We start from the raw sequence: 14,745 nt of genomic DNA, 5'->3' as shown, positions 1-14,745 counted from the left end.
TCCTAAGAACCCTCTTTCATGGGTGCCAAGGCATAGTGCCCTCACCTATGCCTACTCCTAAGGACCCTTCCTACCCTCCTGTCTCAGACACTCATCCCAGAGTCTAGAAATGTGCAAGGTTAGTGTGGCTGCTGGTGAATGGTGACCTGAATGTCTGCAGCAGATGCAGAATGCCAGGTCTAGCAAGCAGAAGCGGCGCCTAACCAGGTTACCGCATGTGACAGTTGATATTGTCAACAAGATGTACTCACCTAGGGGACACAACCCTGAGCATGTCTGTGAGGGTGTTTCAAGTTTGGGTTAACTGAAGAAGAAAGGGCCGGCTGAAATATGGGCAGTGCTGTCCCCCACACTCGGGTCCCAGAGTGACTCCTTAGGGAGGGCCAGTGAGATGGTTCAGCAGGTGAACGTGTTTGCGGCTAAGGCTCAGGATCTGAGTGTGATCCCCAGGACTTAGATAGTGGAGAGGTTGTCTTCTGACCTCACATAAGCACGTTAACACATGCACAAATGCATGCGTGTAAATTCACACTCACACAAAAATAAATAAATGACTATTTGAAGAGAGGGCACCGGGGCGGGGGAGCTTACGCTGAATGTCTAGATCAGTGTTTCTCTACCTGGAGGCTGCAACCTGGGTGGGGAGAATGGCCCTTTCATAGGGGTTGCCCACCACCATTGGAAAACATGGATATTTACATTACAATTCATAACAGGAGCAAAATCACAGTTAGGAAGCAGCAGCAAAAATAACTTTATGGTTTGGGGGTCACCACATAACAAGGAACTGTATTAAAACAAGGAACTGTACTAAAGGGTCGCAGCATTGGGAAGGTTGAGAACCACTGGCATAGGTGCTTCCTGACCACAGATTATTTCAAAATGCAAAGAAGGAAAAACCCCTCCAGGGGCTCCCCGCTGGATTTGGAATAAGACTCTGGCTGTGCAGGAATTGTCCCCTTCCCCTCTCCATTCCTCGCCCACTCTCCAAGGCCCGGCACCCACTCTTTGAGGTCCTCCGATACAGCACAGGAGCCTCATGACGCCAAGGCCGTTTGTCTTGCTGATGCCTATTTCCTTCTAGTGCTTAGGTTCCCTGCCCAAGGGCTGCCTTCCATGCCCTTCCTTATGACTGTTGCCTTGATTACCTGCCCCCTTGGCAGCTCTGTGTGGAAGGGCCTTGCATTCCCATGGTGCCTCTGGGACTTGCAGTGGTGGGCAGCACACAGGGATGCAGTACCCATAATGCAGAACCTCTGGTTCTGGCTTGGCCTCTCCTCCAGTTGCCTTACCCTTTGTGCCACATACTGGACGACCTGTCTCCTGCCACCCCACCCGTCAAGATGCTCTAGGAGCCTGCCTCTCACAGAATGAGGTCTCCAAACAGGGCAGGTACACACAGTTGTGCTTGGGCGATCTGTGTCCTGCACCCCTCCTCGCACCCCAGTAGGCTGTGCCAACTGGGATGTGCCTAGTTAGCCTCCGACTGCAATGTAGCAAGTGGCCACCAGGTGGACAGTGGCCACAGACAGAATCTGGCTAAGTAGGTCACAGAGAGGATACCATCCACTCTCAAGAGGGACCAAGGAAAGCCTGTTTGTAATCCCAGCATAGACGAGGTGGAGACAGGAGGATCTGGAGTTCCAGACTAGCCTCAGCTCCAGATAGCCAAAGCTCATTTGTGCCAGGTTAGAGGCATGGACCCCCCACACCCAGGGGCTGTTTGCGATCCTGTCCCCAGGGAAACCATCAGGGGGACAGCTTGTCTGATGCTGAGTGGCCTCTTGGCTGCTGCAGTATCTGGAAAGCTCCCCAGACTCGGGGAGCCTCTCCCTGTAGGTCAAGTGTGGTCTGGGGGAACATGGTGAGGTCCCTGAACGTCCCGGTTGGGGAGCAACCCCTCACCCTGGAACTCAGCATCTCAGCATCAGTTCTGGACTGAACTAGATGTTACCAGGTGGCTGCCACGAGTTTACCTGTTTCCAAATCCTCCTGCCTCACTGCATTCTGACTGCATTCTGTCCAAACCATGCTTAGAGAATCCCAACTGCTTGGCAAGGCTGAGAGGTCTGGCACAGCCCACCCCTATTGTGTCCCCTTACCCACATTTAAACTGCAGCTGCCAATGGGTCACATAGTCCTGCCTCCCTGCCCTGCTCTCCTTGATCCAAACAGCCCTCCTGTCCTGTGCCAGCCCTGTACCCATGTCTTCGGTCATTTCTGTGTATTCTCTTGCTGTGTCCTGGGTCACTGTGGATGGCTCCTGTCTGTCTGCTTGGCTGGAGTATGACCTTTCTAGGTCAAGGGTCCATGCTAACTCCCTCTGAGACCCCAAACTTCACTCATGCATGTTGATGACACTTCTGCAGGGACCAGGAAAAGCCAGGACTGCCATCAGGGAAGGGGGTGGGAGGTAGCAGGCATCCTCACCCCAACTCCTGGATCATGCTGAAGAAAGACACCAGGGCCAGAACATGGTGCCCACCATACTGGACTCACATCCCAGCAAGATGCTGGCCAACCTTGCCAGCCTCTATAGACTTGGCACACCAGACGTCTCCATCCCCTTCTCTTTCTCAGAAGAGCACCCTGACTGCTCTCTGGAGGCTCTCCCTCCTCTTAGCTCAAGCTATGACGTTTGCCCTGAGGAGGCCATCAAAACGACACACAACGGTGCTGGTGAGAGCTTCCTGACACTTTAACTGTAGTTACAGGAAAGGCACGCCCTTTTTCTGTGTGAGGCAGACCATCATCACGCTATCATTGGAAAAGTGTTTAACAAAGAATGAAGCCACTTCAGCACTACCGTCTCAACCCCTGGGCCCAGCCGTACCCGAGGTCCCACCTGATCATTCTGTTTACGGTAGGTACTCCATTTGTGTTCAGGCAGCTTCAGAGACCCCAATCTTTCAAGAGAAGTCAGTATGACACATACAAGAATGTCTATTATTAAGATTAAAGATTATTATTATTAATATTCAAGCCCTTGGCTGGACAGTAGTGGTGGTGCACACCTTTAATCCCACCACTCGGGAGGCAGAGGCAGGCAGGTCTCTGAGAGTTCGAGGCCAGCCTGGTCTACAGAGCAAGTGCCAGGACAGCCAGGGAACACAGAGAAACCTTGTATCAAACAAACAAGATTTGAGCCCTCAAGGCTGGAGAGATGGCTCAGCTGTTAAGAGCACTGGTTGCTCTCCAGAAGCCCTGGGTTCAATTCCCGCACCCACATGTCAGTTCACAATTTCCTATTTCAGGGGTCCAACACACTCTCACAGACATACATGAAGCCAAAACACCTATGCACATAAAATAGAAATAAACTAGTTAAAAAATTGATCCCTCAAAGGAAGACCAGGGCCCTTGGCCATCACTACTTCATGGTTATGAGAGCAGCCTAGAAGGACTTACTCTCCTTCCTCTGGCCTGCTGTGTCTCCTCTGGCTGGGGACCTGGTGACCTTTTGAGCACTGTCAGTTCTCAACCCCTCCTGAGGCCTCCTTGGGATCATCATGGTGAGTCTGTTCCTGTTGGGGACCACCCCAGGCCTCTCAACAGTGTCCCAATCCTGCTAGAGAGAAAAAGAGTTTGTTGGAAGAGGACCCCTAGGTTAGGTGTGCACTCCCAGAATGAAGGGTAGAATAATAGAATTTTCCCTGGGTTCGGTCCCCAGCTCCGAAAAAAAAAAAAAAAAAAGAAAAAAGAATAATAGAATTTTAAGGACACCCCTGCTGCCTGTGTGACGCTCTTAGCCACAGTGGATCATCTGTCAGTCTTGAGGAGACACAGTCATTAAAGCCAAAAGCTGGGCAAAAGACACACAGATAGGAGAAATAGATTCAAATCCCAGGCCCACCGCTTCCCAGCTGTGTGGTCTCCAGTGATGAGCTTCCAGTCTCTGGGCCTCAGCTCCTTATAGGGCCACAGCAGTCTCGAGCTTAGAGGGTGTTGGAGAACTTTCCTTGGGCTCAGGCCAAGCCCTGTGCATGGCACTTGCCACAGGTGTGAGGCTGGCTAGGCTGTTTCTGTGGTGTCCATTTTTTTCCCCGTCATTTCCTTCTTGGTGGGGTGGGGATGTCTTTTTTTTTTTTTTTTTTTTTTTGGTTCTTTTTTTCGGAGCTGGGGACCGAACCCAGGGCCTTGCGCTTCCTAGGTAAGCGCTCTACCACTGAGTTAAATCCCCAGCCCCGGGGTGGGGATGTCTTATGGGACAGGTCTGAGTGTGCAGGCAAAGGGACAGTTTCTAGGCTCCTCTCTCCTGCCAGCCCCTGACAACTCCCAAGCCCAGTTACTTCCCTCCACCTTTGGAAATCAACACTAGGACTGGTTATGGACTCAAGCACGTGGCGAGGGCACAATTGGGGCCAGTCTCATGCTTACTCTGGACACCATTCCTACTTCTCAGTCCTGAGGCCTGAGCCAGCTGGTGACTCAACGAAAGTCCCTGTGGACTGAAACTCCACCCACCACCCACCATCACTACACCCTCCTCCTCTCCACACACCCTCCCTCCTCCCCACCCCAAGCCAGCCCAACAGCCCTGACCTCCCAGCAGGAAAGGCAAGGGCTAAGTTTGGCCTAGCCTTTCTGCTATAAAAAGTTCAGCCCTCTGGAAGTTTAGAGCTCCTCCTGTCTCCAAGGCTGAGGACACTAGGTGATCCTGTTCTTGTTCCCAGACTCCTGCCTGCCCTCAGCTCACCACAGAAGAGGAATTGCTGGTATCATGAGGGGTATTGCTGTCTTGGCTGGAGCTGGTATTGGAGTTGGGGTCCTCGTCTTTGTGTTCGTCAGTGCTATAGGCCGGGCCCTCCAGATAGGGTATCGCCTCGGGGTCCCGGTGCCTGTTCCTTGGGTCTGCAGGGAGAGCTGTTGTTGGGGACCCAATCCTGGAAGAGGTGAGAGATCAGTAACGTTCCTCTAGAAGGTAACAGAGTCAGGGACTGAGCCCTGCCCACCCAGGTAAAAGTGGGTGTGTTCACACCGAGCCAGGGTGTGAACTGTTCTGCACTGCTGAACAGGAAGTCAGTGCCGAGGGTGTAGGGCTGGGATATCGACCACCTCCTAGACCCATAGCACCCTCCCATGGAAGTGGGCAGCTATGGGGACGCTAAGCTGGGCTCGCAGATGAAGGCTGTTAAGCATTGTGAGGTGAAGCAAGCTCCGAGGGCAGGCGCTGTGGAAATAAGTGCACTTTACGAAGTCTGTGCCCTGGTTCAAGAGGCTTGCAGCTCACGGTATTCCCTAAGTGACCCACACTCAGGCCCATAAAATAGTGAGAAGGGCTGGAGTGGTGGCTCTGCTGTTAAAAGCAAAAAGTAAACCCAAAATAAAAGACAGGCTGGACTGAGGCTATGATAAAGGAGATCTGCCACCATTAAGGGAAGAATGGAACATTCGACACACACCCGTGGGCGTACACCCTCACGCCTAAACCACAGGACGAGGGTTTGCAAATCAAATGCTCTGACAAGTCCTGCAGGAAAGATTCCACTAACGAATGTGTCCCCAAATTTTCCTAAAATACATTGACCACCACAGCCCACCTGAAGGGAAAACTTGCTCTCTCACACAATGAGGATTTGGTATAGCCTCTCTTCTTTTTAAGTTTTATGTCTGATGTATGGGAAATCAAACCCCAGAATATTAGGCACACCTCCTGTCATCGAGCTAAAGTCTCAGCCTCTCTTATTTTACAGCCAGGAAAGGTAAGGCATACAGAGGTGGAACAGCATATCAAAGGTTCCATAGCCCATCACAGCGATGCGAAGGCAGGATCTAGCTCTCTGGACCCTCAAGCCACGGCCTCCCAAAGTCTCAAGACCCCAGCAGGGAACCTTGGGTCAAGCCTGGACTGAAAGGAATCTCAAAACCCGGGAACCCAATCAAGCAGGGGTAATAAGAGGTGCCCTTGCCAAGAGGACCATTCAGCCTTTTGGGGGGCTAAGAGGGACAGAGTCTAGCCATGTAACCCAAGCTAGGCTTGAGCTCCAAATCCTCTCACCTCTGAGTGCTGGTATTACATCCATCTGCCACCGGCTCCCAGCTCCTTCAATCATTTAAAGACATACACAAGGACCAGGAGAAGTGCATAGCTATCCCTCCTTACGCCATGGAATTATGGGATGGGTAGGACCACCAGGAAAGAAAACCAGGGCTAGGATCAGAGACCCCAGTAAAACAAGGACAGCTCAATGTGAGTTTTCCAGGGACCCCAAGAATCATGCCTAAAGCCCTCTGTGCCCAGACTTTGTGGGCTGACCACGTGACCCATGCCAGCTTCTGTAGATGGACCCTGCCGTCATGAAGAGATGCATGGTGGAGGTTGGCGAGCATTTTCCCCCCAGGGAGCCCATTCCTAAAGCCTGGGGTCTACCCACCTCTGAGGCTCCTGGTCAAGGCCAAGACCAAGGTTGTCCACAGACTGGCCAACACAGGTGGTGGTGTGGAGTGGGTCCTGCAGGGCCGGTGGGCAGCGAGGCAGGTCACAGTAGGGTGCCTCAGCACTGGGAGGGCTGTGAGGCTCCTGGGCCCCGCATTGGAGAGAGGAGACAGCTCAGACCCACGTGGGACTCCCCTTCCCCCTCCCCCAGACAGCCCCTCCCAGCTCAGACTGGTAGGTGTCTCCAGAAGTCACCTTCTGAGATCTCCCTGCTCAAGAAGACATGCCCTCCCATCAGCTGGAGGTGCCCTGGGGACCCAGGTCAGAGCGAGTGGGCAAGCTACCTCGATTGCATACATACACGTGCACCCATGCACAGGTCTAGGGACAGGTACATCTGTGGTTTGGGGCACCCATGAATGCATTGTTGTTGAGTGATATGTGCATGTGTGCAGACTTGTCAGTTACACTAATGCATGTATGCATGCAAGACCATGTAAACACATATCTACGGGTGCATTCCTGAGAACCGGAACTTAAAGGTCCCAGAACACCATCGCAGCCAGAAGACAAGAGGGAAGAAGGGGATTGGCCTGAGGAAGTCTGATGGTGGAGGGGCTAGGGAGCTCTAGAAGAAATGAAGGGCTCTCTTCCTCTACAGGAGAGGCAAGAGCCAAAGCAGGGGGTACAGCCCCTGGCACTGCCCACAGCAGGGCCACACCTGGAAAGGCTGGTACTGGTCTCAGCCAGGAGGAATGACTGCTCCCCTTAAAGAAGGTCCCCCTATTCCTTCCACCTCCCAGAATGGCAGGGCCCTCCCCTGGTGGTGGGAGACAGGGCCATGGCACCTTGTGCCCCGCCTCCTCTCAAGTTACCTGGGCAGCGGGCTCCGGCAGCGGCAGCTGGCGGCTGTCAGCACCCTCTTTCCCGGGGGGCTCCGGCTGAGGCCCCCACGCTGTCACCCTCCCAGGCCCCGATTCTGTGCCGTGGTGGCTGCAGTGTTCCAGGCAGCAGAAACCTTAGAGGGGCCAGCCTCGGGAGCAGGGCCCCTCATTACTGTTTCATAAGCCGGGGCCCAGCCAAGAACAATGCAGGGACATGAAACCGAAGGAACCCGATCCTGTCGGCTCACCTGAGAGCAGGCCTGGTGGGAGTCTCCCTGGGGACCCTGGAGCCTGGCGACTGGAACAGAGGCTGTAGCCCAGGCAGTGCCCTGGGTGGGCAGAAGTGCTCTAGGATTCAAGAAAGTCACCATGAGCAAGGCCAGGCTGTGCTAAGGAAGGGCGAGGGTCAGCAGCCATATCCAGGCCAAAGAACAACCCTTCAGCATTCGGTTTCACACCTGCCCCACAGCCAGAATCTGATCAGAGCCAGGCAGCAGGAGGTGTCAGATCCACAGTCGAGCCTGGCGCCTTGGCCACCCAGGGGACAGCACGGCATGAAGGAGGAGCAGACTCTCTCCTAACCGCTGCACTTCCCATGAACCCCACCCAGCACGAACCCCAGGGCTGACATGGCACCTGGGTCTTGCTTTCATCCTTAGCCCTGTCCCCTCCCCTGTCCACATGAACGAGTCCGATTGTCAGTCCCCAGCTCTGATTTCCTGCCTAGTCAGTGTCACAGTCTCTGGCTATAGACAGACCTGGGTCCCATCCCAGCTGGATGATCTCACTCGGTGGCTTCCCCTCTCTGGGCCTTCTTATCTATGGAAAGGAGGCAGAGGTGTGACCAAAACCTTGGAGAGGGTGACTTGTCCTCAATTACTTCGCCTATAAAATTGTCACGATAACCACAGCCACCCCCTAGGGGACATGAGGAGAATTGCACGATGTGACATTTGTCTATCCAAGTATAAAACTCGATTAAGTAGAACCTAACAAATGTTAAGTTGCTAGAATCGCATTAAATACAATAAAACATAAATAAATTAACCAGACGTGGTAATGTACACTTGCAATGGAAGCACTAAGACTGGAAGGTTATGAGTTCAAGGCCAGCCTGGGCTGTATAAAAAGACCCTGTCTAAAAAAGGGGCGGGGAGGGGGCATGCATGGAATGACGGAAAATAGAATATAAAGGTCTGTGTGGCCCTAGCATAAAGCAAGGCTCTCTCATGCAACCTGTCCTCCCTCTCTCCAAACCAGGCCATGGCCTGCTCAGTACTATGTGACTTTCCCAGGGCTCCACTTTGGGTCATAGGGGACCCCTTGTGACCCAAGCCATTTCTACATACTTATTAAATTTCGATTCATTAATTTATTATGTACACAGCGTTCTGCCTGCACGTATGCTTGCAGGCCAGAAGAGGGCACCATGCCTTTCTAGATGGATATGAGTATGAGCCACCATGTGGTTGCTGGGAATTGAACTCAGGACCAATGCTCTTAACCTCTGAGCCATCTCTCCAGCCTCCCATTTCTACATATTCTAGAGCAGTTGAAACCATGAGCAGGTAAGCTTAAGCCATCCCCTGTGACAGGTGTCTGTGTGTGTGTGTGTGTGTGTGTGTGTGTGTGTGTGTGTGTGTACATCACCTGTGTGCAGGGGCCCATGGAGGCCAGAAGAGGGCATTAGAGTCCCCAGAACTGGAGTTCCAGGCAGTCATAAGCAGCCTGACATGGGGCTGGGAACTAAGCCAAACTCCTCGTAAGAGCAGCAAGTGCTCTTAACTACTGACCCACTGACCCATCTCTCAGCCCCAGCTTCCTTTCTAAAACATTTACTTGTGTGTGCGTGTGTGCGTGTATGTAAATCAGAAGACAACTTGCAAGAGTCAGATCTCACCTTTTACCACTTGGGTCCTGGGGATTGAAGTCAGGTCATCAGACCCAGACTGGGCGCCACTGGGCTCACTTGCTGAGTTATTTTGCGGCCCCCAGTCAGTTTCAATTTCAAGCCAGAGGAGGCAGAGGTGGCCCCTAAGATGGAGATGAGCAGCCAGAGGGCTGGGCACACACCAACCTGTGGCCCTCCTCCCCCAGGAGGTTGAGAGTCTTCACTGCTTAAAGGGGCCCTGGAGTCACATCTTATTTGTTTCAGTGGTGACCTCGGCTTTAAAACTCTGCTCATGGGCTGGAGAGATGGCTCAGTGGTTAAGAGCACTGACTGCTCTTCCAGAGGTCCTGAGGTTAATTCCCAGCAACCACATGGTGGCTCTCAACCATCTGTAATGGGATCCAATGCCCTCTTTCTGGTGTATCAAAATACCTACAGTGTACTTATATAAATAAATAAAATAAATAAATCTTAAAACAACAACAGCTCTGCTCACTTCTGAAAGCCCAAGAAGGTCAGCAAGGAAGCCCTGGGACCCAACTCTAAGAAGGACAAATTTCTCTGCATGAGACATGGTAGTAAAACCTGATTCTGGGGGCTGGACAGTCCTGTGTCCCCATCTCAAGGCCACCATTCTCTCTGGACCAAGTACACACTCGCAGCATCCCCCTGTCTCCCTCTCTCCCGGCTGCATCCCACACTTTGCCCAGCAACCACAGGAAACACTGAAAATGAAACCCGGATCACTTTAGTCATTCGCTCTCTTGACTACTAAGGGTCCTTAGTGTGTGGCCCCTGACAACTGAGGTAGAATCTAAGGCCCTCACTGTGTCCACTGAAGTTCACAAAGAGTCAGGCCCCAGACAGTTCTCCATCCTGTTTCTGAGTGACTCTCCCCTTTAGGATGTCCCTCATCCTTTCTACCTCAAAAAACCTTTATATGTTCCATAGTATCCCCTTCTCTTCTCTTCTCCCCAGCTCCACTGGCAAGCTGCCTTCAGCAAGTGGCCAAAGGTCCTCAGAGGTCTTTCCTTGTGATCTGACAACTTCATAGTCCAGATCATAATCATGATGAAACAGCCATTTCCAGGGACGCTCCCTTCTTCTCCATGTCTTTGACTAGACCATCAGGCCCCTGGACCCAGTGATGTCACAGGCTTGCTTAACATCGCTGAGCTAGAACACTTATTCGATAGAATACAGCTCAGTTCAAGCAACTATTTATTCCAAATGACTACATGAGTTGACTGGAATCTTTGTTGGGGAATTGTGGGACTGAGGGTACACCTCAGATCTGATTGAATCCGTAACCCTTTGGTCTAGGTCTGCAGTAGATAGAACTCCCAAAGCTTAGTTTCTGGGCAGGAAGCAAACATCCTGCAAGAGCTCCTTACATCTAGGGCTTAAGCTATACCAGGTATCCAGAGCAAAGAGACTGCTGTGCTCACCACAGTGCTGGCAGCAGGAGGGCTTAGATGGCCTGGGGCATGTGTTGTAGGGAACTGGCCAGCAGAGGTTACCATGCAGGCCGCCCGCTCCAGACAAACAGGTACCCTTACAATTGGGAAGCTGACTGCCAGGCTGAGAGGACTCAGACTCTGCTGGGAACAACAGGCACACATGAGGTGGAGGCTGAAGGAGCCTTGGAGAGTCACAGGCTCTGTGCTTCTCAAGGTGCGAGCCTGGGCACTCTGGGCTTGTGTGTGACTGCAGCTTGGCATCTGCCCACACTGACTGCAGAGTGAGAGGATGGTTCCTCCTTCACTCCAGCATCTGAGGAGACACCAGGCATTTTCCCTGCCTCTCATACCTGCCAAGGAAGCTCTCCCACAGAGGTGGGAATTTAAGGGCGGCCGTGGACAGACAACAGTCTAACAACCTGTCTCTTTCAGTCTCTTCTTCTGCACTTCGTTTTGCTTTGTGTTTTGAGATAGGGTCTCACTCTGTAGCTCAGGTTTGCCTAGAATCACTAGGTAGCCATGTTGGTAACACTATGCAAATCCTCCTGCATCGGCCTCCAATCGCTGGGATTATGGGCATGCACCCTCACACCTGGCCTTTATTTATTTATTTATTTATTTATTTTTAATCTCCCCCCCCGGAAGCTTTACTGCATTATCATTGAGAAGCCACAATCATAGGAATCCCGGCACTTGGGAAGCAGGGGCATGTGACTGTGAGTTTGGAGCCAGCCTGATCTTTACAGTAAGTTCTAGGTCAACCAGGGCTACAGAGTGTTACCCTGTCACAAAACAAGACAAAAGATCAGCTAAGCCGGGAATAGGTTAGATGAGCCTATGGTTCAAAAAGACCATAAAAGCATAGGCTGGTAAGATGGCTCACTGGGCAACCACACTTGTCTCCAAGTCTCATGACCTGAGTTCAATCTCTGGGATGTACATGGTGAAAGGAGGAAAGTCATTCCCACCAATCGTTCTCTGATCTCTATGAGTGACCATGGCGCTCACAGACATAGAAGTAAGTAAATATAATTTAAATTTTTCTTTAAATAAGCTGGGCGTGCCAGGCAGTGGTGGCATACATCTTTAATCCCAGCACTCAGGAGGCAGAGGCAGGTGGATCTCTGAGTTTGAGGCTAGCCTGGTCTACAGAGTGAATTCCAGGGCAGTTGGGGCTGCCCAGAGAAACCCTATCTCAAAAGCAGAACAAAACAGCCAGGCATGACAGAGTGCACCTTTAATCCCAATATTTGAGAAGCAGACCGCTGGATCTTTGAGTTCAAGGCCAGCCTGGTTTACATAGCAAGCTCCAGGCCATCCAGCTAGGGCTACATCATAAGAGATCCTACCTTAAAAAAAAGAGGAAGAAGGCAGTGTCAGAGAGTCAGGCAGATCTCTGTGAGTTCAAGGCCAGCCTAGCCTACATAATGAGTTCCAGGAGAGTCAAAAAATAAAAATAAATAAATAAAAATAACGTCTTTGGAAAGTGACAATGTGTAGAAATATTAACAGAGCCCAAGCACACAAGGCACAGGGGGAAGCACCCTCCAACAACTGCATGTTCATGGCTCAACCCGCCACTGACTGCATTCCAAACCACCTGCAAGACCAAGCCAGCCTACCTGGTGTCTTGCTCCATGGACATCCCCAGGGTGACAGCAGCTCAGACAGTGGCTCTTGGCAGATACACTGGCTTCAGAGTGTACACTTGGAACATTCATAGTCGCTTCCTCCATAGCAGGTGAGCCACAGTGGCTGGCTCTCTAGGTGGGGCCTAGGAAAGATAGGGGGACAAGAACCTGATAACTGGTGGGCCACTATGTAGACCCTAGTTCTGATATGTCCAAGCCAGACAAAACTGTCTACCCATTTTTTGTTCATGTATTCACTCAACAAACAGTAACATCAGCTAAGTGCCCAAACATGCTGCCAAGTGTTTAGATGTGATTTTTTAATATAAAGTGTTGATTGAAAATCCAGACCCTGGATTATATTCTGCTTGTGCTATTCATAAAATCCAAGTTTTCACTAAGGGAAGAAAGAAAGACAAACAGATGAACAGACAGAAAGAAAGATTTGAAAAAGCTGGGTGTGATAGAACACACCTTTAATCCCATCACTACGGAGGCAGAGACAGATGGATCTCTGTGAGTTGGAGGCCAGCCAGGACTATTACACAGAGAAACTCAGAAAACAAACAAAACAAAAAGCAAACAAACAAAGCAAGTTCCCAGCCATAGGTGGTGACTATGCCCCTGATCCCAGTAGGAGGCAGGAGGACCTTGTGAGGATGCAAGTTTGTGATCAAGTGGGCTACATACCGTCTCCATCTCTTGAAAGGGAAAATAAAGCCAAAGGGCTGCCAACAAGCACGAGGACCTGCATCTGAAAGCCCAGAACCCAAGCACGAGATTCGGAGCTAGTGGGGTGAGAACTGAGGGATCCCTAGTGCTCACTGCCCAGCCAGTCTTGCTGAGTCAGCCAACTCCAGGCTCAGTGAGACCCTGTCTCCAAAAGTAATGTGGACTGTGACTGAAAAGGAAACTCAACCCCAAACTCTTTCCTCTGTGTGTACCACAGGCACGTGCATACACACACACACACACACACACACATACATAAATACATACACATGTGCACACACAAATACATACATATGTACACACATGTCCACACACACATGGGCACACACACTCATACACGCATACACACATACATAAATACATACACATGTACATACACAAATACATACACATACACATGCACACACATACACACACATGCACACACAAACACATACATATGTACACACATGCCCACGCGCACATGTGCACACACACTCATACACACATACACACGTGCACACACACAAACACATACACATGCACACCCCTTACCCACACACACCAAATGAAGAAGCTAACAACAACCCCCCAGAATTCTGTTTTCTCTGTGACCCATCCAGTCAGAATCTAAGGTGCTGAGTCCCATACTACACCATGTAAGGGAGACCCTGGGTCATCCCAGAGTGTGTAGTTTTACAAACTTAGAGTTTCCCTCTTATTCAGCTCAACTTAACACCAGTTTTAGAGGAAGCAATCGAGGCACGGAGAGGTTCCCCAACAGAGGTGGTACTGGTCCAGCTGGAGGTTCTGGTCTGTCTCCTACAGCTCAGAGGTGAACATGAGGATGCTGGATCATACTGCCAAGGCACCTGGGGTCCCTTGGCAAACACAGAGGGGTATAAAGGGCTGGCCAGGTATTTCCAGACTGGAGAACAAAGGGTTAACACAAAAGTGAACAACCATCTACCGTTATAAAGCACCTGTGTGACTGTTTTGGTTTTTCCCTTTTCTAAAGCTCAAACCCAAGTCCTGGCAGGCATTAGACAATTGCTGTACTACTGAGCTACACCCCCAACCTAGCCTACTGCCAGGTCTTGAGAGGCTGTCCAGTCCTCTCTGTTCTGGAGGCTACAATGTCCACACCCTAGAAGTGGCTCTGGGTGGGGAGATTGATCTCCACTCATCCCAAGTAGGAGAGGTATCTATCGTGCTTCAGAGCCCAAGTACCTCATGGCACCACAGGTCACTTCATTCCTGACCTACTTGGTGATGATGGAACTGGGGTGGGGGGGGTCAAACCTTTGTTGCCAATTTCTGCTGAGCTGAGGAATTTGGGTCCCCCCCTGGGGCTCTAGGTCGTTCCTTTGGAGAGTGGAACTCCCACAGGAAGATCCACGGGGCTTGGATTTCTCCTAAGGTGCCCACTTATCTGCCCTACTTAGTCCCCGTTTTGTATGATGGATGGATATATGGATGGATGGAGAGATGGATGTGCCACACAAACCTGGGCTGTTCTTTTTTGGTTCAGTCACCGAGAGGAGCGTCCTCTTGGATGGAGAATGTGGCTCCTTTTCCAGGGAAGCTAAACAGGGGTTCTTCATGAGCCCCTTCTGACTCCAGTTTTCTTCACGACCCCCAACAAACTGGAAGAAAAATCCTCCCTAAAATACACATTAGATGATAAGAATTTAACCATAAAAAGCCTTTGTACATCTACACGCCCCACCCGGAGAATAGACCCTGAATCTCCTCTTCCCGCAGCCAGTCAGCCAGCTCCTCGGGGTCCCTC

At 51.2% G+C, this 14,745-nt stretch overlaps 1 protein-coding gene across 1 annotated transcript in view; it reads right to left on the bottom strand.

Annotated features, from left to right (window-relative positions):
• Nucleotides 1-14,745, bottom strand: part of Triobp (TRIO and F-actin binding protein) — a 63,360-nt gene that overhangs the window by 48,485 nt on the left and 130 nt on the right. The window contains 6 exon segments of the mRNA NM_001409036.1: nt 3,409-3,565; nt 4,697-4,883; nt 6,375-6,520; nt 7,509-7,608; nt 12,234-12,385; nt 14,461-14,617. Of these exon segments, the coding sequence (NP_001395965.1) occupies nt 3,409-3,565; nt 4,697-4,883; nt 6,375-6,520; nt 7,509-7,608; nt 12,234-12,256 (613 nt within the window). The 5' untranslated portion in view covers nt 12,257-12,385; nt 14,461-14,617.

This window comes from Rattus norvegicus, chromosome 7, assembly GCF_021556685.1.
Source record: "Rattus norvegicus strain SHRSP/BbbUtx chromosome 7, alternate assembly SHRSP_T2T, whole genome shotgun sequence".
Lineage (NCBI taxonomy): Eukaryota > Metazoa > Chordata > Mammalia > Rodentia > Muridae > Rattus > Rattus norvegicus.
Note: the sequence above shows the minus strand (reverse complement) of the source record. Positions and strands in the feature narration are given on the sequence as shown.